The sequence below is a fragment of the Oculina patagonica genome, chromosome 12, assembly GCF_052425735.1.
Source record: "Oculina patagonica isolate OP01 chromosome 12, crgOcupat, whole genome shotgun sequence".
NCBI lineage: Eukaryota > Metazoa > Cnidaria > Anthozoa > Scleractinia > Oculinidae > Oculina > Oculina patagonica.
The window spans coordinates 9,051,793-9,073,049 of NC_135769.1; the positions used below are offsets into that span (position 1 = coordinate 9,051,793).

At 41.0% G+C, this 21,257-nt stretch overlaps 1 protein-coding gene across 3 annotated transcripts in view; it reads left to right on the plus strand.

The window, feature by feature from the left end:
* Positions 1-21,257, plus strand: part of LOC144633234 (uncharacterized) — a 47,427-nt gene that overhangs the window by 10,958 nt on the left and 15,212 nt on the right. The window contains exons 11-32 of one of the 3 annotated variants that reach the window (XM_078492059.1): positions 771-976; positions 2,116-2,256; positions 3,145-3,286; positions 3,805-4,148; positions 5,982-6,123; positions 6,737-6,853; positions 7,697-7,813; positions 8,603-8,986; positions 9,717-9,827; positions 10,891-11,007; positions 11,876-11,992; positions 12,854-12,973; positions 13,752-14,138; positions 14,749-14,859; positions 15,213-15,326; positions 15,727-15,843; positions 16,181-16,300; positions 16,844-17,221; positions 17,924-18,034; positions 18,959-19,072; positions 20,010-20,126; positions 20,324-20,443. In XM_078492059.1, coding sequence (XP_078348185.1) covers positions 771-976; positions 2,116-2,256; positions 3,145-3,286; positions 3,805-4,148; positions 5,982-6,123; positions 6,737-6,853; positions 7,697-7,813; positions 8,603-8,986; positions 9,717-9,827; positions 10,891-11,007; positions 11,876-11,992; positions 12,854-12,973; positions 13,752-14,138; positions 14,749-14,859; positions 15,213-15,326; positions 15,727-15,843; positions 16,181-16,300; positions 16,844-17,221; positions 17,924-18,034; positions 18,959-19,072; positions 20,010-20,126; positions 20,324-20,443 — 3,747 coding nt within the window. The remainder of the gene's footprint in view (positions 1-770; positions 977-2,115; positions 2,257-3,144; positions 3,287-3,804; positions 4,149-5,981; positions 6,124-6,736; positions 6,854-7,696; positions 7,814-8,602; positions 8,987-9,716; positions 9,828-10,890; positions 11,008-11,875; positions 11,993-12,853; positions 12,974-13,751; positions 14,139-14,748; positions 14,860-15,212; positions 15,327-15,726; positions 15,844-16,180; positions 16,301-16,843; positions 17,222-17,923; positions 18,035-18,958; positions 19,073-20,009; positions 20,127-20,323; positions 20,444-21,257) is intronic. The other 2 variants (XM_078492060.1, XM_078492061.1) reach the window with 2 other exon arrangements.

Below are 21,257 nucleotides of genomic sequence, written 5' to 3' on the forward strand. Positions count from 1 at the left end.
TTTGCTGCTCAACGACTTTCGCTGGAATGGTCACACACTAGTGTTTAACCCACAGATTTTAAAATTAGAACCACCTTGTACAGCCTGAAAAACAGTATGACACGAAAGTACTGCTCGATGGCTGTCAGTTGAATAAGTTGCACAGCAAGGTTTCGTCCACAGTCATAAACAACCATCTTATACTTAACATTTATTCCACGAGCGCGCGTTGGATAGGAGATGGTAGATAGCCAACGAGGCGCGTAGCGCCGAGTTGGCTATAACGATCTCATATCCAACAAGCGCGAGTGGAATAATTGTTTTATTAAAAACGCCCAAAGAATTGCTATATTTGAGCTCCCTAGCTGTTTTTGTTGATGCGTATCGGCCACCATATTTGTGGTCAATGGTATATGAGCTCGTATACCATTGCCTGTTAACCAATCAAAACTCAGGAATTGCAATACATGTATACCATTGCTAGGTTTTTAATAAAGCATAATATACATTGCTACATAAAAGTACTACTCAAAAGCTTAATTTGAATGGTCACACACTACAGTTTTGCCTACAATCTTACCATTTAGAGACACATTGTACAGCACAATAAACAGCCCTACAGGAAAGTGCTGCTCTGTAGCTTTCATTTGAATGGTCGCACACTAGGGCTCAGCCACAGACAGACTCAAAAGTTAGAACCACATCAGTCGAATAAATTGAGCTTTTAATCTAGGAGAAAAAGATTGATCGATACAGCAGTAATTGACACAAGAAAACTCTCTCAAACACAGGAGCACCTCCGCCTAAACCAAGCCCACAGTGTCACGAAGGAGCGCTGGGTATCCAAAGCGGCGCCGTAGCTGACAATGCCATAACAGTTTCCAGCCAGTGGGATGGCAACATGGGCCCAGATCGCGCGCGACTCAATACAGCTCGGTCAGGAGAAAAGAAAGGGGCCTGGTCTGCAAGATATAACGACATAGGGCAGTGGATTCAGGTTAGTTAACGATGCTAGCTTATGCTTTATTCTGTTTTCCTTTTTTTATCTTCAGTAAGTCTTGTTTCCAGCATAAACATGTACTTAAACCCCTCCTTCGTTCGCCCATTCTACGGAAATTTCATTTTCATTCTTTGTGAACAGCAAGTGTGAATTACAAATTAAGGAAGCCCTACTTGCCCATAGAAATAGCTAACGTATCGTTCCAGTGTTCCAATCGTCTTTCAAAACAAAAAATAACGATTACTAAAAAATAACTAAAAAATAACAATTTTACTCACTATCCAGGTTTCTATCGAATTTTATAGTTAGCTCGGAACTTTGCCCCTCGCCAGCTATCAGCCGATAGAAACCTTGAGATCGCGGTCCAATTGTTAATTACATGGAGTTTTATCATTTGCAGTTTTATACGCAAAAGTTTTTTCAAGCAGAAAGACAAGCTCCAGAATTCCTTCCTATAGAAAGCCCTGTCTGAAATAAGCCTTTCAGAAAACAAGCCCAAAAAAATCCTTTTCAGTTAAACGAAGCTACTGTTGCATTTTTAGTCAATGGCAAAAAAACTGGGAGCACGGAGCTTCACGGAAAGGCGGCGAAACGCAGAATTCAGTTTTTTTGAGTGCAACAGGCCTTCGACCGCGGTCAAACGAAATATGCAAAAAATAAGAAAAGTACTGCAAACATAAGGTTTTAATTTTTACAGTTCAAAGATAGATACATTACCGGTATCCTAAGAGTTTACTAAGTTTTCTGGCGCTTTACTAAAAAAGTTTTACGTGTTTGAAAATAGCGAGATGCGGACTTGTCGGCGGCGCCATTTGTCAAAGCACTTTGGTTCGGATGCGAAACATTTAAAAAGTAAAAACACTCGTTTACCTGAGGAAATGGGATTATGCTTACGCTCAGCAACTATTTTTATCTATCCTTACTCATACTAAAACTTCAATATGAACAAAAAACGCCGAAATGGAAAGAAAGGCTGCCTGAGACGTTTGACCGCGGTAAAAACAGGCCTACAATTCCACTCGCGCCGCGCACCAACCAGAGAGGGAGGTCTGTGGTCGAGGCAGGGCTTATCATCATGTCAAATCATCATGCAGTATTTCACAGTACTCATATTGATGATGGAAGTTTTCTCACAGGTTGACTTTGGTAAGGTGGTGAAGATAACAAAAGTTCTGACCCAAGGAAGAAGCGATTACACCCGGTGGGTGAAGTCCTACTGGATATCATACAGTCTCAATAATGGTTTCTACGAGGTCTACGGTGAAAACGGTCCTATTGTAAGTGTTCTCAAACTCATTAATTATTCATCCGAATAATTAATTCATCATAATTACTCATTAATTATTCATCCGCCGACCGGTTAGCTCAGTTGGTAGAGCGCCGGACTGCCGTGCGGGAGGTCTCGGGTTCGACTCCCAGACCGGACCAACACTCAGGGTCTTAAAATAATTGAGGAGAACGTGCTGCCTTTGTAATTACATCTGCACATGGTTAGGCGTTCTAGTCTTCTCGGATAAGGACAATAAACCGTAGGCCCCGTCTCCTGCATCTTCAGTGTTACAATCAGCAGGGGACGTTAAAGAAACCACACACTCATCGTAAAGAGTAGGGCATAAAGTTCCCGGTTTGTGGTCTGTTTCTATTCTATGGGTTGGGTGGTGTGATGAGATCATATACATGGACGGATAGCGGCTGCCAAAGGCGCCTGATATGCTGACGTCCGGTCTCATCCAACAAAATTCTAACTGTGAAGCGCATTGAGCTTTGTAAATGTGCTATATAAGCACCTATATCATTCATTCATTCATTCATCAAGTTAAAACAAAGGAAATCTAACCATGGCCTGTTCTTAATGCAATAAGTGCAAAAATTAATTACCAAAAATCTACTCACAGCACGGTAGCATTTTGTATACTGTTTGAAACATCTCACTGTAATTCATTTCTGTAATTGTCCCCGCGATTAATTCTAAAGCATTCATGAGAAAGTTTTTGTCAAACCTCGTGAAAAAGCCTAATACGGGTGTTTTTTTTGTTATCAACCACGTGAAACGTTCATTTTACCTAAAATATGGAAAACTTCAAATTCTTTTTTCTCTATGGTCGTTGAAAAAGGATGGCGGCTTTATTTGCCTCTATCATTTATTCTTTTTTTGCAATTTTCAGATCTTCACAGGAAACTCCGACCAAAATACAGTCAAAGAAAACAAGCTAGATGTACCAATTTACACTCGTTACTTCCGTTTACACCCCAAAACCTGGCACGTACACATTTCATTGAGACTTGAGTTACATGGCTGTCAAACAGGTTAGTAACAGGTTGAACTATGTAATTTGTCTCTCTCTGGCTGGGGTGGGGGGGGGGGGGGTGGTGCGACGTTTTTGTGTATTTATTTGGTGTATTTACTTCCTACGAAAAATTTATTTGTCATAAAAATACTTAAATTTTTCCCCTTTTTCCAGTCTATTTTATTTAAGGTCTCACAGTTAATTACTTATTCCCTATTTAACATCAAAGGGACAATCTAGATGCATAACCATACTTCAGGCTCTATGAATAAATTAGCACAGCAGTGCTTAATACATTGGCACTTAAAAAAGTTATTTATTTATTCTTTATGACCAAAAGCAAAAACTGTTTAGTTTTGTTGATTATTTTAAATTTTAGATAATGCCATGTTCCTCTTGAGAATTGTTTTATTCAAAAGGGCCACTTCACCAGAGAACAGTGCACGATCGGCAGTAAGCAAATTATAGGAAACAAAAACGACCATTTTTCCACCTTTAAGATCGTCTTATTTTCTGCGCTATCTTTCATGCCCCCAGGCTTTGTTCCGCCCAGTCCCCCGCAGTGTATGAACGCACTCGGTATGCAGAGTGGCCGCATTAAGCCAGATGCCCTGCAAGCCTCGTCACAGTGGGATGCAAACCACAGCCCAGAAAATGCCAGGCTTCATTTCCAGAAGACAGGCTCACGAGCGGGAGCTTGGTGTGTCAAGACCAGTGACGCTAATCAGTGGATTCAAGCTAAGTTTGACGTGGTTGCTAAAGTACGACGCGTTGCCACCCAGGGACGAATGGACTACAACCAGTGGGTAAAGACGTACACGTTGGCGTACAGCTTCGATGGAAAGACATGGAAAGATTATGAGCTCAACGGGAAAGTAACGGTGAGTTGTTAAAGCCCATACACTGTTATTATGTCACCTGTAGTAAATGACATTTCTGCCACCGCAGGGAAAGCGTATTGTACACTGTAAAAAGTATTTTTGTATCACGACTCCCCTCGATAATTAAACGGTTTGCAGTACTTATCCTACTTAACAATTATTCCATGAGCGCGAGTTGGATATGAGATGGTAGAGAGCCAACGACGCGCGCAGTGCCGGGTTCGCTATAACTTTCTCATGTCCAAACACCGCAAGTGGAATGACTGTTTTATTAAAAACAGCCAAAGAATTGCAATATTTGAGCTCAACGGCTTCCGACCCGACTGTTCTCGCTGATGTGTACACCAACCATATTTGTTGACCATGGTATATGAGCTCATATACCATGGCTTGCAAACCAATCAAACCTCGGGAATTGCAATATACCATGGCTAGATTTTAATAACACGGATTAGTAGAAACTCAGCTGTGTTCTATTGGAAATCCGTGAATCTGATTGGTTCTACCACTGTTTTCTATTTTAACAATAGAGTGTTTCTGTCGAGGAACTATCGGCTGATAGTTGCCCCGCGGAAATTTGATGTTCTTAAAACAAATATTAGGGCAAATATGCTAGTTTTAAGAACATCAAATTTCCAAGGGGCAACTATCAGACCGATAGTTCCGAGACAGAAACACTCTTTTGTCTTTATTGTTCACCACTAAATTTTCTTCCGCGCGCACATACAAAAACACGCATCGTGAATTATTTTTACTTTTGAGGATAAAAAACTCAATTGAAAGCCGAAATTTAACAAAGGAAACAAAACCAGACGAGAAACCCACTAAATGCAGTAAATTTGGTTGGGTTTTTTTGTCTGCAGGCAGCTTGTTTACAAAAAAACAGTCACGGGCGGGCACTATCGATCCGGGCATTTTTCACGGGAAGGCACTATGGGCTGATAGTGCCCTCCGGCGGACGGGCACTATCGCGTCACGTGTTCAATTTAAACCAATCAGAATCGGAGAAAATTTAGTGGTGAACTATAATCGCCGATAGAAAACAGTCGCGCGCGCGTAGCACTTTAAGCGGTAAATTTTCTTGATTTTTGCCTTCAAAGTGCACAATATTGTAGGTTTTGGACTGCAATCCTTTAGAGGTTCTACTAAAACAATTAGACTACTCGCCCTCGTTTTCTATGAGCAATAGTCAACTCGGCTGCGCCTCGTTGACTATTCGCTCATAGAAAACTCAGGCTCGTAGTTTAATTGTTAATTATATTATTAAAAAGGAACAAAAAACCTAGTTTAAGTAGACTATTGCGAAAATTGGGTGTACATGAAATTGCCGTTTGTAAAAAGCGAACGTTGACACAACAAAAACCATAAGTTCATCAAAAACAGCAGCAGCAACAGCAACAAATGGAAGAAGTTTGACATTTGAAAGGACTAGGTCACGGTATTCTAGATAATTCTATTTATTTTCGTTTATAGAGAGCTCTAAACTTTAAATTGGAGAGCAAAAGTCTAATAGTGTTTTATTGGCAAAATCATGGCCACATGACAAACAAGGATGATTTTCAAGCATTGTAAATGAGACTTTCCTACAAATTGAGATAAACTTGAAAAAAGTCGGGCCGACGTTTTTCAAGTTTACCCGAACGCAATCCGTTTTAATCTTCTCGAATTTTTCCCATCCATGCCCCTTTTTGACCTTTCTGTGTTTCTTTTGATTCTTTTACAGTAGTAAACCGTTATTGTGATATTTCAGTTAATTCAACTAACAGTTGATAAGTGCCAAAATTTCCTAACATTGTGTGACATACCGCCTGTAATCTTTCATTCAAATCACAGGTATTCCAAGGAAACAGTGATCGCTACACATTAGCTACTGAGGTGATCGACCCACCGATCGTAGCACAGTACGTTCGTGTCAAACCAAAGACATGGTCCGGAGCTATCTGCATGAGAATGGAGTTCTACGGTTGTACTGAAGGTAAGTTGTCCAAGCTGCGAAATCCAAAGTAAAGGTAAAGTCTGGTTTCGAGCCTAGGAGCCCATCAAGCTGGAGCTGATCCCGGTTTCTGTAGCATGAAGCGACTAGGAGTATTTCTACTCACCCGTGGATGGGATGCTAGTCCATCGCAGAGTTACCCCCTGCCCCCTCCCCCCCCCCCCCTTGCGTTAAAGTCCCCGGTATCTATTTATACACCTTCGGTGGAGAGAGGCATTATGAGAATAAGTCTTGCCCAAGAACACGACACAGTGCCCCTGTCAAGGGGCACTGCGGCTCGAATCCAGCGCGCTAACCGTTAGGCCACTGCGCATCCCATCACAAATTGGGGAAGTCAAGAGTCACAATTCGCTAATCATCGTTCAATTTAACCTATGTATGGAGGTAGTTTAAAAGAAACAGAAAAATTAAAATTAAAATGTGAAATCGTTTATAGAATAACTTAACAGCGGCGTAGATCAAACTTCACAAAAACATCATTGTTTCTGTGCAGTGAAGTTTTCCCTTTTGAACGAAATAAGTTTCATGTAATATGCCATTTATTTACATAAAAGGTTAACTAATTTTTTTTTTTTTGCTTTGCATTTCTTTGCAGATGGTGATATCTGTAACGTACACAAGCCCTGCAAAAATGGCGCTCAGTGTACGAATGTTGTTGGCGGCTACCAGTGTAAATGTCCAGACGGCTTCAAGGGAAAGAATTGTAACGAAGGTAGGTACATCTTCTTCGTAAACGGCGCGGTTATCTCAACGAAAATTTTGAGAATGCGGAAGAAATCAAATATTTATGTGAAGGTCGACTCTGTTGGCAGAAAAATGATTGCACATTCAACGTCAATGATTGTATCATTGACAAAAAAAAAACATTTTTCTAACCATTTGGCTGGGCTCTGTTTGTTGGGGACTGAAAATAGCCTCTCTACTGGTCGAAGCTCAGGTTTGCTTTTAGTTTGGCCTCGAGGTGACGTAATGTAACTTTAAGAAATGTTATCCTCGGCTCTGCTAATTCAGTGAAGATTTGTCAAAAAATGTTTTTCTCCCGGCTTCTGTGCAAATTCAGAGAATTGTTTGTTTAACCGTTGTCGCATACGTTTGGACACTTTATTTTTGCTCATTTATGTGTCTTGCTCCCTCTAAACTAATCACAACTTATTGGTAAAGTTTGTGTGCGTTTCTTACTTTGGCTGAGCTCTGTTTGCTAGGACAGAACATTCCCATTTTGGGATCCTTTGGCCACAGGTGTGGTCCTTTTTTTTTAAATCATTGAAAGATTACTTAAGGAAAACACACAAGTTATTATCCAATCACTGGTGAGCTAGAACCCTCTCTAATGCTAAGTATAATAATAAATCAGGGTGTATAGGGACGTGAAAATTGTCTTCGTTTGTTGGGAACATCAGCGAAATAGGGTTTAAATCACGCTCGCCTCACTTTCATGTAAGAAACCATGAAGCAATATCCCGGATGACAGGAAGTTCTCTGACAACGTCACAATTGAAAGCTAAAAAAATCATATATTTCTTAAAAGAAATATCCTTTTTGTTTTGTTTTGAAGATGTTGATGAGTGTACCAGTGGCCCATGTAAGAATGGAGCCAAATGCACTAATACTCCAGGAGGGTACAGATGTACATGTGTTGGAGGCTGGTTTACAGGAAAGAACTGCGATGAAGGTGAGTATTGAATGAGACGTTGACAAAAGAAACAAAATATGGACCTTCAGGTCGGCATTACGAGTGCGAGATCGAGTACGAGTACGACTTTGGATTTCAGTCCGGTTACGTTCCCAGAGCTCTCACTCCTTCCATTTGCTGACCAGTTGAAAAGGAGACTACGAGACTGGTGTGAAATGTGATAATCGAAAGCATAAGCACTAGCTTTGTAGAGTAACACTCTTACTCAATCTCGTACTCCCACTCCAATCTGAAGGTCCTTAATGCGAAATCTTGACTGACTACATTGGCGAAGCATAGTATGCCGTTTACCTTTCAATATCGGTCTCAATATTTCCCAATTTTAATCACTCTCCCCCTTTTGCTTTCTGAATTCCTCTTCGGTGTGTTCATACCGTAGAAACCATTTTTTTAAAGGCGTTTCCTTGAGTTTGAAGCTTTATTTGTTTCGTCGCTAAGACGACTACATGCATCGTGGCATAAGCATAATTCCTTTGATGTGCTTAGATTGAGCAAAGTTTCCTTCCAAAGGGTTGTAATTTTGCGTCAAAAACGCCAAATTGACACGTCTTTTCTTATTTATCTTTATCTTTAGTATTTTTTTTCTTTTCTTTTTTAATGAATTTTAGTATTTTATATGAATTTTAGTATTTTTAATGAACTTTAGATTTTAAGAATTCAGTATTTTTATCCTATTGTAATTTTTAATATTTTTACTTGTAAGGGCATTGAGATTTTTAATGTAATGCACTAGAAATAAATTATTATTATTATTTATCTCAAACGCAGCTCCTACTGAATGCATCGTGAACACCAAAATCAGTGAAGCAAATCGCGCCTCGGGCGTCTTGAGAACAAGCTTCCTTAAATGCGACAGCAGGAATCTACCAACGGTTGGAAAATGGCATCAATTTGTCGGAGACGCCGGTACCAAGATGCCAAACTCCTGTGTTCCCACGCAACGCTGTGGTACTCATGCTCCTGGGTGGATGCAGGGAGATCATCCTAAAAAGGAGGACGGTGTGGTCAACAGAAAGGTCTGCTTCCACTGGAGCAGAAATTGTTGTCGATGGAGCGTCATGATCAAAGTACGAAACTGTGGAGGACATTATGTGTACAAGCTAGAGAAGCCACCGGCATGCCACCTGCGATACTGCGGCGATAAAGGACACAGTAAGTAACTGATTCTTACTAATGGAGCGATTTTTTAGCTTAGTGTCGAAAGAAATAATTTATTTTATTTTTGCATTGCAATGCTTAGTCAGGATTCGTCTAGAAAACTCGCACCACTTTCACATCCAATCAGAGGTAAAACCAAAGCCACACGTTTTACCGCGCTTTGCACCGGCTACATGAATTTGCTTTGTGCTTTGATTGGTTCACTGGATTTTCTGTTTCCTTTGTGATTGGCCAGAGTAATTACTTTGGTTTTGGTTTTACGACCTTCAATTTCGTCACGGATGCCGTCTTGAAAAAAGTAACCTACATATTTTTAAGTTCGTTGTTCGTTGCCCAATTTTAAGCATCCTTTTTTCTTTTCCGTTTTTTATTACATCTTTGTTGTTTTTTCTATCCCAACAAATTCCTATTTTCAGTTTGTGATATATGTTTTGACCTCAAAAATTCACTTTAACCCCCTTTAAGCACGGTGCCTCCTAAACACAAATATCTTTTGCACGGTTCATGACTAAGCTGAAAAAGCTAATCTTAGCAAGCGCTGTTGGAATACAAAAAGAAAATTGGGGGTAACCACGATTTTTTGAGGGAATTTTATCTTTAATCTGTAACAAATAAGTTGTCTTGGCATTGTTTCTAATATACGAAAAACGTATTTGTCAGTCATATATTTCTTTAGAATTCTTCTTTACATAAAGATCTTTAAAATGTCGCTTTTTACCTATAGATGTGTGTGAACCTAAGAACCCATGTCAAAATGGCGGTGTATGTAAACCACAAGATGACAGCTACTATTGCCAGTGCAAACCAGGGTACCAAGGGAAGAACTGCGATAAAGGTACGCTACTAGGAGTTGAATATGGTGGATGGATATTTAGTAAATAAACCCCTTCAGGCGGCTGGTATATTGGAGGATAATGCTCGAGGCTGAAAGGTTGTCGAAAAATGAACAGTTGGCCGAGAAGCGAAGCTTCGAGGAAAACTGTGAAATTTTGAGGACAAACTTTCAGCCAAGGGCATTATCCTCCAATACACCAGCAAGCCAGAAAGGGGTTTATTTATTTTATAACCCTCCGACTTATTTTTACAACGCGTTTCATCGCCAGTAAATTTATAGAAAAAAACCTACGTAATAAAACCGGCGTAACTGTGGTTGAAACAAATGTAAGTTGATTGGTTTACGTGATTTTTAACTCTCTGATTTCATTAAAAGTTAGAATTAAATAAGGTGACTTCGTTCGTTTGTTTTGTGCCTGCCTACAAATTCGGGCGACGGATATCAAATCGGACGGGGTACCACGTGATGCGTTTTGTCCAATGAGCGCGCGCAAAAAATAATGAGTGGGTTATAAGGATGGATATTCACGGCATTCACGGCAGTGCTAGCTATAACTTTAACCGCCAAAGCCTCGCTTTCAAAGTGCACTGAAAATTGTAGATTTTATCTCCGGCGGTAAATTTTATCAATACTCATGTAAGAGCGGTATGAAGGTGCCAAATGTTTTTAGAGAATTTAGCGTAGAAATTATCAGGCTTGAGGGTGGAGTTTGAGCAACTGATGCTATCATTCATAAGGCCTGTTTACTCTTGTTTTGTCTTTAAGTGAACTAGAGGATTAACGGTGCATAAAAAAGGTGAAGTCTCCATTCGAGCCCAGTGGCCCATCAGGCTAGAGCTTTTCCCAGTTCTCGTAGCATGAAGCGTCTACTCCTCCCCCCCCCCCCCTCCCCCCAACCCCGGATGAGATGCTAGTCCATCGCAGGGTTACCCCCTAGCAGTAAATTCGCCGGTACCCATTTATACACCTGGGTGGAGAGGGGCACTGTGAGAGTAAAGTGTCTTGTCCAAGAACACAACGCAGTGCTCTAAAACGGTGTATAACTGTGAACATATTTCACTAGATATCAATGAATGTGCCGTTAACAACCCATGCAAAAATGGAGGGACGTGTACCAACATGGCTGGAAGCTACAAGTGCACATGTGGAGCGAAATTTACTGGAAGGAACTGCGAGACAGGTAACTCAAAAAAACCATGAACGGTTTGAATTTAGATTCAATTTTCCGGAAACAAAATTAATGGTGATTTCGCAAGTAACGTGAGTTTCATAAGGAACTCACCGACAGAATAGTCTAGCACGAAGTCAATATCCTGCCTCAGATAACTTGAGTTCCATAAGGAACTCACTACCCAGGTAAGACAGAATAATCCAGCACGAGGTCAATATGCTGCCCTCAGATAAGATGAGTTCAATAAGGAACTCGCCACCCTAAGCAAATAATCTAGCTCGAGGTCAATATGCTTCCCTCAGATAACATGAGTTCCATAAGGAACTCACTACCCAGGTAAGACAGAATAATCCAGCACGAGGTCAATATGCTGCCCTCAGATAAGATGAGTTTCATAAGGAACTCACCACCCAAGTAAGACAGAATAATATAGCTCGAGGTCAATATGCTGCCCTCAGATAAGATAAGTTCCCTAATGAACTCGCCACCAAAGTAAGATAGAATAATCTAGCTCAAACTCAAAATGCTGCCCACAGCCATAAGGAACTCATCACCCAAGTAGGACATTATGATCTAGCAGCAGAATAATATGCTGCCCTCCGATAACATGAGTTCCATAAGGAACTCACCATTCAATGAGTTCGATAGAAAACTCATCACCCAAGTAAGACATAATTATCTAGCAGTAGGTTTATATGCTGCTCTCACATAACGAGAGTTCCAACTCACCGCAACTCACCACCCAAGAAGACAGAATTCTCCAGTACTAGGTCAATATTCTGCCCTCAGATAACATGATTTCTATAAGGAACTCAAAACACAAATACGACAGAATAATCTAGCAGGAGGTCAATTTTGTTTTATCCTTCCATTTAAGATGTGAACGAGTGCACAGTGCACAAGCCGTGTAAGAACGGAGGCACATGTGTTAATACTGTTGGTGGATACAGCTGCAAGTGTCCTGATAACTACAAAGGAAAACACTGTGATGAAGGTAAGTGACACTGGGGATTTTAAAACCAAGGTTGAGACCGGTATCTGAAATTTGCAGAATGCAGAATGCAGACTGCAGACTGCAGAACGCAGAACGCAGAACGCAGAACGCAGAACGCAGAACGCAGAACGCAGAACGCAGAACGCAGAACGCAGAACGCAGAACGCAGAACGCAGAACGCAGAACGCAGAACGCAGAACGCAGAATGCAGAATGCAGACTAAGAGAATATATTGTGTTACCTTAACCATTTTTGAAAGCTAACCGTAAACAGGCTAATTCTGCATTCTGCCTTCGGCATTCTGCAAATGTCAGACACCGGGTTAACACATTCATTGTCTCCAGTGAACGTCAAATAAAAACCAAGGATTAATGTTTAATACGTCAACCACCAGGGGTATCCTTGTTTAAAACGAATGTACGAGTCAAACAGACAAAAGACTATGGCTAGTATTGGATCAAAATGCCTACCTACCAACCAACCAACCAGCGAACCAACGAACGTCTCAACCACCCAGCCACCAACCAACGAACCAATCAACCACCCAGCCACCAACCAACGAACCAATCAACCAAACAAACAAACGACCGGCAAACGAGTAAGCAAGCAACCTACCTACCCAACCACCTTCCAACCTATCTACATATCTATCACTAAGCTACCTACCTGACTGCCTATACCTGCTGACCCGCCTGACTGACTAACCTCCTTATCATCTTATATCAAACATACCTCGCAAGACCGCTCTCAACTAGGAGTTACATTTCAGCAGTTCTTCCTCCAAAGAAAACCTATTATCTTGATTCGATAGTTGCTAGTTCAACACCAGCATAATTTGCCTTTCCTTTACTAATTTCCTAGATGTGGACGAGTGTGCCGTTATCAAGCCTTGTCAGAATGGCGCCAAATGTGAGAACACTAAAGGAAGTTACAAGTGCACGTGTGTCGGTGGCTGGTTCACTGGAAAACACTGCGATGAAGGTAAGAAGATGTGGCACCGAAACTTCCTGTGCCATGTTAACCTGTAGATATGTTGATCATTGCTTTTAGAGAAAGCTATTTCTCACGTAATTTCCAAGAGACGAAATGCGGACGACAACACAAAAAGACGTGAAACGTGATTTCTCACGTTGCATTACTTTCCAAACCTTCAAAGCCATGCAGCGGTGAAAAACAAAATGCCAAAAAGCGATCAATCTAATCAACGAGCAAAAAGTTAGATAAATAGTTAACATACAAAGTACAGACTTACAAATCCGATCTTCTAAATACTGAGAAGGCTTCAGCTAAGTTAACGTGAATGGGTGCTAGGCGATTACAATTCGGTTCTGTACAATCTGTCTCTTGCGACCCGAATCATAATCAAATCATAACCTTGAGCTGTTAGAAGTAGAATAAAATGTCAGGAAGACAAAACGGAGAAAGTTGGACGGGTTTCGAGAGACTTTCGTGGAAGTCTGCTAGAGTGTTTTAATCAAGAACATAACACATCAGTCATGCTCAAACTCGATCCGGTATATTAAAATCCGCAATCGCTGCACGCGCGAGGTCTAAAAATAGAATGAATTCGAAAATGAAAATGTTCCCACGAGGCTCAGTACACATCAGTGTGTTCTGAGAGAAATAGGGAAAAAGGAAATTGTGTTAGGGAGGTAAAATCGTCCGCTTTAAATTCCGGTTTGTTTGTCTGAGTCTTGTCTGAGACTCGACGTCACTCGCTTTGCTATTCGACTTCTTGATAATTATTACTCTGTTTTAGATCCCAAGGAGTGTTCAAGCTACACCAAGCTAAGCTCCGCTGATCGTGCCGCGGGCTCCTACAGAGGCAGGTTGAGTCCTAAATGTGACCAGAGGGACTTCCCGTCCGTTGCCAAATGGTACCGCTTCACCGATGCCGCCGGCACTAGAATGCCGACTTCACCAGTAGCAATAAATCACTGCGGAACTCACGCTGCAGGCTGGCTAAATGGCCAACATCCCAAAAAGGAAGATGGAGTCGTGAAGAGAAAGGTTTGCTTTCACTGGAGCAATAACTTTTGCCGATGGAGCATTTACGTCAGTATTCGCAACTGCGGAGCATTCTACGTGTATCATTTGGGAAGGACACCTGGTTGTTCCTTCCGTTATTGCGGAAACAATGGGCACAGTAAGTTCTCCATACATTTTATGTAGAGCGTTTTTCACTTGAGGGTCGAAAGTAATTCTCGTTTGCTTTGGTTTTGCATTACTGCGCTAAGTGATTGGCTTAAAAAAACTCGCGCTACTTTCACAGGCAATTAGAGCGGTTTTCACTTGAGTGTCGAAAGTAAATTACGTTTGCTTTGGTTTTGAATCACTACCCTTAGTGATTGGCTTAAAAATCTCGCGCCACGTTCTCAGCCAATCAGGAGTAAAACCAAAACCAATCGTGACTTGCTCCCGTACGTTTTCCCGCGCTTCGTGCAAGCTACATGTATTTGCTTTGAGTTTTAATTGGTTCACTGGATTGTCTGTGTACTTCGTGATTGGTCAAACTAATTACTTTGGTATTGGTTTTACGACACTCAATTGAAAACTGCTCTAGAAGTAAAACCAAAACCAATCGTGATTCGCTCGCGCACGTTTTCCCGCGCTTCGTGCCGGCTACATGTGTTTGCTTCGAGTTTTGATTGGTTCATGGATTGTCTGTGTCCTTTGTGATTGGCCAGAGTGATAACTTTGGTATGGCTTTACGTATTAAGCGTGTGCAGAACATAACTAACGATATATCTTTTTAGATGTGTGCAAGGCTCGCAACCCATGTAAAAATGGAGCTACTTGTCAACCGAATGGCGATAGTCAAAAATGTCAGTGCACGCCTAACTTCCAAGGAGTAAACTGCGATAAAGGTAAGCATTGCTTATAGAGCAATCCAGGGAACAAGTTCTAGTCGAAGATAAATTTCATTCTCCGATAACTGACTGAGCCCGCGGCTTTTGTCACCAAAGTTACTGAGCAAAATGACGCAACTTACTTGCGTCATATTGGCACGTGACAATTCTCGGGGTACTCGCAATGGTCAAGCTAGCGCTGGTTTTTGATTGGATAACAAAAATCTGAAACCTTTTGGGTTTCACTCGTTCCCCCGGCTGAGATAACTTCAGCAGTCAATAAAAGCAAAGAACAGAAAGAAGAACAGAGTTGAGGCCATTAACTAAATTCCCCCAAGAAAGACTCATCATTTTTGCATGAATGTTTTTAGATGTTAACGAATGTGCTGCCAATCCTTGTAAGAATGGAGCCAAATGTACTAACACTCACGGAGACTACAGGTGTACTTGTGACAGCAGATTTACTGGAAAGAACTGTGATCAAGGTACGATAGATCATTTTTTTTAGTGAAACGTAGACTTAGTATCTCTAACGTACCTGAAATTACTTGTAGACTACAATGCTATTTTTCCGCTCTCTGGGATAGACATGACCTCAATTCTCTATATACCAGGCCCTAGTTGTTCAAAGGGTGGATAACGCTATCCACCGGATAAATCACTATTGGGTGGATAGCCAAGAAGGTTCTGTATGATACTTATGCACTGGATTGCGATTCATCCGGAAGATAGCGCTATCGGTATCCACCCTTTGAACAACTGGGCCCAGATGTCTAGATCGTACATAAAGCATGAGTTATTGTGATCAAAGCGAGTGTTTTAATTGTTTGTCTTTTTACTTATTAGCAACAACTTGTTATTTCGTGTTTTCTTTTTATTATTTAGATGTTGATGAGTGCAAAGTTCGCAATCCCTGTAAGAATGGAGCCAAGTGTGTTAACTCTGTTGGTGGATACAGCTGTCAATGTCCTGCAAACTACAAAGGAAAAAACTGTGATGAAGGTAAAAATATGCCGAACTATGTTTTTCATTATAGTACACTCAAACAAAATTTACTTCAGCAAAATTAGAGGATCATGATTGGACGAGAGCAGTACAATAAATCCCAAATTCTTTCCGAAGTTGACTTAAAGTCTTCCGAATATTTCCGACGTTGACACGGAAATTTCCGAAGTTGGCCCTGCGTCTTCCGAATATTTCCGAAGTTAACACGAAGATTTCCGAAATTGATCCAAAGACTTCCGATGATTCCCGATGTTGGCCCGAAGTCTTTTGGAGGAAAGTCTTAGACGATGTTGGCAGAAAACTTAGGAAGGTTTATTTTGCTTTTCCTTTGCAGATGTGAATGAATGCGCTGTGAAGAAGCCTTGTAAAAACGGTGCTAAGTGTGAAAACACCAAGGGTGGTTACAAATGTACTTGTGTAGGAAAATGGTTCACAGGGAGACATTGCGACCAAGGTAAGCGACACACATTATACATTACGCCTTTGTTTTAAATTTATTTAAATTAAAAGAAGTTGGGAGAAGTATTGCGTATTCTGCCGACGTTGCTAAATGATAAACAAATAGCACAACATTGAAACGCTGCCACAATATCAGACGTCAAACTATTTATAGCTTGTTCCAGGCTTTCGGTTTGTGGGAAAGAACGAAAAAAGCGGGCGAGCGAGGAAAAGACTACGGGGGACGCTCGCTCGGCTTCGTCTCCCTGATTTTTTTCCCTCGCTCGCCCGCGTTTTTCGCTCTTCTCCAACTACCGAGAGCCTAACAGGCTAAGTTATTTACAGATTTGTCTAAAAGAACAAAGAACATAAGTACTAAAATGCAACCATGGTAAGTTTTTTACTAAAATTTACTTCACAACGTTACTTTGTATAAAAACTTGATATTACTGATGCGAGATGAGACGAAATGGTCAGTGACCAAATGTTTCCAAAGCAGTGGAAAGGAAAAGAAAAATGCATTAAATGATAACAATACTTCACTCATTTTCTTTTGAAGCACCGGCCGAATGTTCCAGTTACACCAAACTCAGCGATGCCAATCGTGCCTCGGGTGCACCCAGAGGAAATGTACTCAAGTGTGACCGCAACGACCTGGCTGTCAGATGGTATCGCTTCACAGATGCTGCTGGAACCAGAATGCCTACTTCAGAAGTTCCGAAACATCACTGTGGAACACACGCAGCGGGTTGGATGGTTGGTCAACATCCTAACAAGGCAGATGGAGTTGTTAAGCGAAAGGTTTGCTTTCACTGGAACAGCAATGTTTGCAACTGGAACGTGATGATCGATGTCCGTAACTGCGGAGCATTCTACGTGTACAAGTTGCAAAAAACGCCTGGCTGTTGGATGCGTTACTGTGGAAACAAGGGACACAGTAAGTCCAACATTTCCCATTTATTACGGATATAAATAGAACGTGCAGTGGTGAGAGCGCTCGCCTCTCACCAATGTGGCACTGGTTTGATTCCTGGACCCGGCGTCATATGTGGGTTGAGTTTGTTGTTGGTTCTCGTCCTTGTCCCGAGGGTTTTTCTCCGCGCCCTTCGCCCCCCCCCCCCCCCCCCCCCTCAACAAAAAACAACACTTCTTGATTCCATTTCCACCTGGAAACGGTGGAAGAGTGGACGAATAGCCACTCGGTAAATGTGCCGCTGTAAATTCCTATTTACTTCTTTAATTATTTTTTCTTATTTACGTGCTATTATCCTGCTCCCAGCGGTTTCATAGCTCAGAAATGTTTTCGGGGGCATGTGTTTGAATCCAATGTGTGCCTCAGATTTTTACGTCTTTCTTGTAGTTGGATTGTTTGATCGATGCTTCAACCGACTTTAACTTGAACTCGGTTTTCTTTTATGTACGTGATCAAGCAGAACGCAGGATTAGTTTTTCCCGCGTTCGGGGCTCGCCCTTTTAATAATAATAATAATAATAATAATAATAATAATAATAATAAAAAAAAAAAAAAAAAAAAATTTTTTAGGGGGGAGCCCCAAATACCAACAAAAATTCACGCCACTATTGCACGTTTTTAATGTCCGTTTTCATCTGATTTATCATATACTGTTTTTTTTTACAGACGTTTGTAAGGCTCGTAATCAATGCAAGAATGGCGCGACGTGTATTCCAAATGGTGATGGGTTTACTTGTAAGTGTACGGCTAACTTCCAAGGAAAGAACTGCGACAAAGGTATAACATGTTTGACACCTCTATACAGTAAAAAAACTTGTAAGGCTAAGATTTTTCGTTAAGACCCCCTTAGGCCGTAACCTGTTTTAACGTAAAATTTGTAACAGGTTCTTATTTTACAAAATGTAGTCAACCCTAAGGTCTTGACTTAGGGTATAAAGGGCATAATAAGAAAGTTAAAAAGGGCGTAAAAAGAGAAAAGATAACCTAGAATAGGGTTTGCATTTGCTTACTGAGATTGCAGTCATTTTTTTAAACACCAATTACATAAGAACCTGCGGAAAATGCAGGTTCGTTTATGCGGGTTTTACTGTATTGCGGACGGTTCACTTGTACCGGGTAAAGTCTGCTTCGAGCCTAGTGGCCCATACAGGCCGGAGCTTATCCCGGTTTCCGTAGCATTAAGCGACTAGAAGTATTGCTACTCCTCCCTGGATGGGATGCTAGTCCATCGCAGGGTTACCCCCCAGCAGTAAATTCGCCGGTACCCATTTATACACCTGGGTGGAGAGAGGCACTGTGAGAGTAAAGTGTCTTGCCCAAGAACACAACGCAGCGCCCCGGCCAGGCCTCGAACCCGGGTCGTTCTACTCGGAGGCGAGCGCGCTAACCATTAGGCCACCGCGTATTGCGGACGGTTCACTTGTACCGGAGAATCCAGAATTCATATGATGTCTACCTCTACAATACAGACACCTTTAAAACATGGACACTTAGCTATGTCTTTCTGACGTCCATATTAAAAGGGTTTTTGACAGTACAGAAGTTGTAGATCATTCTAAATGTGATAATTTTTTCAGATTTAATATTTTATTGGTAAAAATGCGACTTAAGATATAAGACTTCAAAAATTACCTATTCTTTAGATCGTAAGTCTTATAATTTGTTAGTCGAATGACCTTTGTTCCCTATGAATGTTTTCAGATGTTAACGAATGTGCCGCCAATCCATGTAAGAATGGAGCCAAATGTACAAACACTCACGGAGACTACAGGTGTACTTGTGACAGCAGATTTACTGGAAAGAACTGTGATCAAGGTACGTAAAATCGTTAAATTAATTTTCTACTTAAAGTTGATAAAGCTAAACTAAACGCTGTGGGGAATATTGAAAAGCTGACGTCTCGACATTTAGTTTGGGCAAATTGCAGGAATTGCAGGTCACGTGAGAGGCTTCGGGTCTTTCTTGTAGGTCAGACTCGTACCCAGTCGTTACTCTTTTTTCGTTTTGGCTACGTTCGAAGAGGATGATGGGAAGGACGTAGAAAGAGCTTTCCTTGATGCCTTGCGCGCCGCTCAAAAAGCAAGAGAAGCGACTGGGTACGAGTCTGCTTGTAGGTATCAGATGCAGATAAAGTCACAGATAAAGTCATGCAGATAAAGTCATATGTTTGTTTGTGATTCTTTGTATTTTGTAACAGCATTGTTTCTCATTTTGTGTTACCTTTGTTTTACGTCATCTGTGTTCGGTGCCTGCAGAAGGAGCCGAGGTTTCATGGTGAAGTAAGAGACTACGCTATTAAATCAATTTTGATAACCAAAAATGCTGGGATAAATAGAAAATGGGTAAATGCGAAACGTTCGTTTTAAAAGATAAATTTTGTGCTCTGAGCTTTTTCAAATGCAGCCTGTTGTTTAAGGAGGCTCGATGTAGTTTTTTTAGCCGAAGGGTGGTTGTATTGAAAATTAAAATTATCAAGGAAGCCAATGCTCGATTTTTGCCAAAATACACCATAATGATCAAATATGACCAAATTTTTATTTTTTACCCGTCACTTAAGCACAAAGGTTACCATAGCAACCACTGACGTTTTCTTTTGTTCTCAAACAAGCTTGAAAGTAATGGAGTGCAAAAAAAAAAAAATCGTGAAAGAAAATGACGTTTACAAAGACAATTTAAAAATTTTCTTGATCTTCTTCAGTTTGTTGTGGTCACCCACAATATTTGTTTTCGTGTTTTATACTTAATGTTTTAGATGTGGATGAGTGCAGAGTTCGCAATCCCTGTAAGAATGGAGCCAAGTGTGTTAACTCTGTTGGTGGATACAGCTGTCAGTGTCCTGCAAACTACAAAGGAAAACATTGCGATGAAGGTAACGAGCGGTCCGCACGAATAGTATAGAATTTCTTTTTGTCCAGGCAAAAAATCCGTGACATTAAGACTTGTATTAGTTTCCATCGACATACGACATAACAGACAAAAAACAGACAGCCTTCACAAGCATTTGTCAAGATCTAAACACGACTGAAGTTGGTCGCAAATTAAGACATTTTTCCGTTTTTTTGATAGATGTCAATGAATGTGCGGTAAGAAATCCTTGCAAAAACGGTGGAAGATGCCAGAATGCAAGAGGAGGATATCAGTGCGCCTGTGTCGGACGATGGTATAGTGGAAAGAATTGTGACCAAGGTAAAACATCCAGCACAACTTGTAAACGATTCTTTAGTGCCTCTAGAGACTAGACATTTTTTGCTCGACAATTATTTGTTATCGACAATTAAATGTTATCGACAACTAAAAAACGTAGTGTGTGAGGCGAGTTGTCAACCACTTAAAGCTGATTTCCAGTCCGTACTGCGCAGACTCGGGGTTTGTTTTCGTTTTTGTTTTGAATTCGTTGAAACGTTACACTTCGGTGACAGCATACATGAAGTTTTTTAGTCCGCCATTACAGTTCGTTTCGTTCAAGAATTTCCGATGAGCTGAAACGTCGGTTTGAAATAGCGTCAAGGTTCTGCTTCTCGTTATTATTGTTTTGCAAGGATATCTGGCGTTAATAATGAAGAAAAAGGTAAGTTTGTCGCGGAATTTTTAGTTTTGCTTGTAAACATTCCTCGGCGTGTGAGGCTCACATAAACATTGCAGCCGAGATTGCGCAGTACGGACTGGAATTCATCTTTAATGCTAAAGTTTTAGTTGTCGACGGCTAGGCAGTTTCTCTTTTCGAAAAGCGAAATTGCTTAGTTGTCGACAACTAACAGCTGTCGAGAACTAGGTTTTTGTTTTGCCTTAGTTGTCGACAACTATCGTAACCGCGTTTTTAGTGGTCAGTGGTTTGAGCAAGCGTAGAGAATGTTAGCTCCCAAGCTCTCGCTGGTCTGACTTAGTTATCGACAACTAACACTCCAATGTGTGGAATGCTTGCATTGGACAGAATCGGTTGTCGATGACATTTAGTTTTCGACAACGAATAGATTCAATTAAATGTCAAATCTGTGAAGGC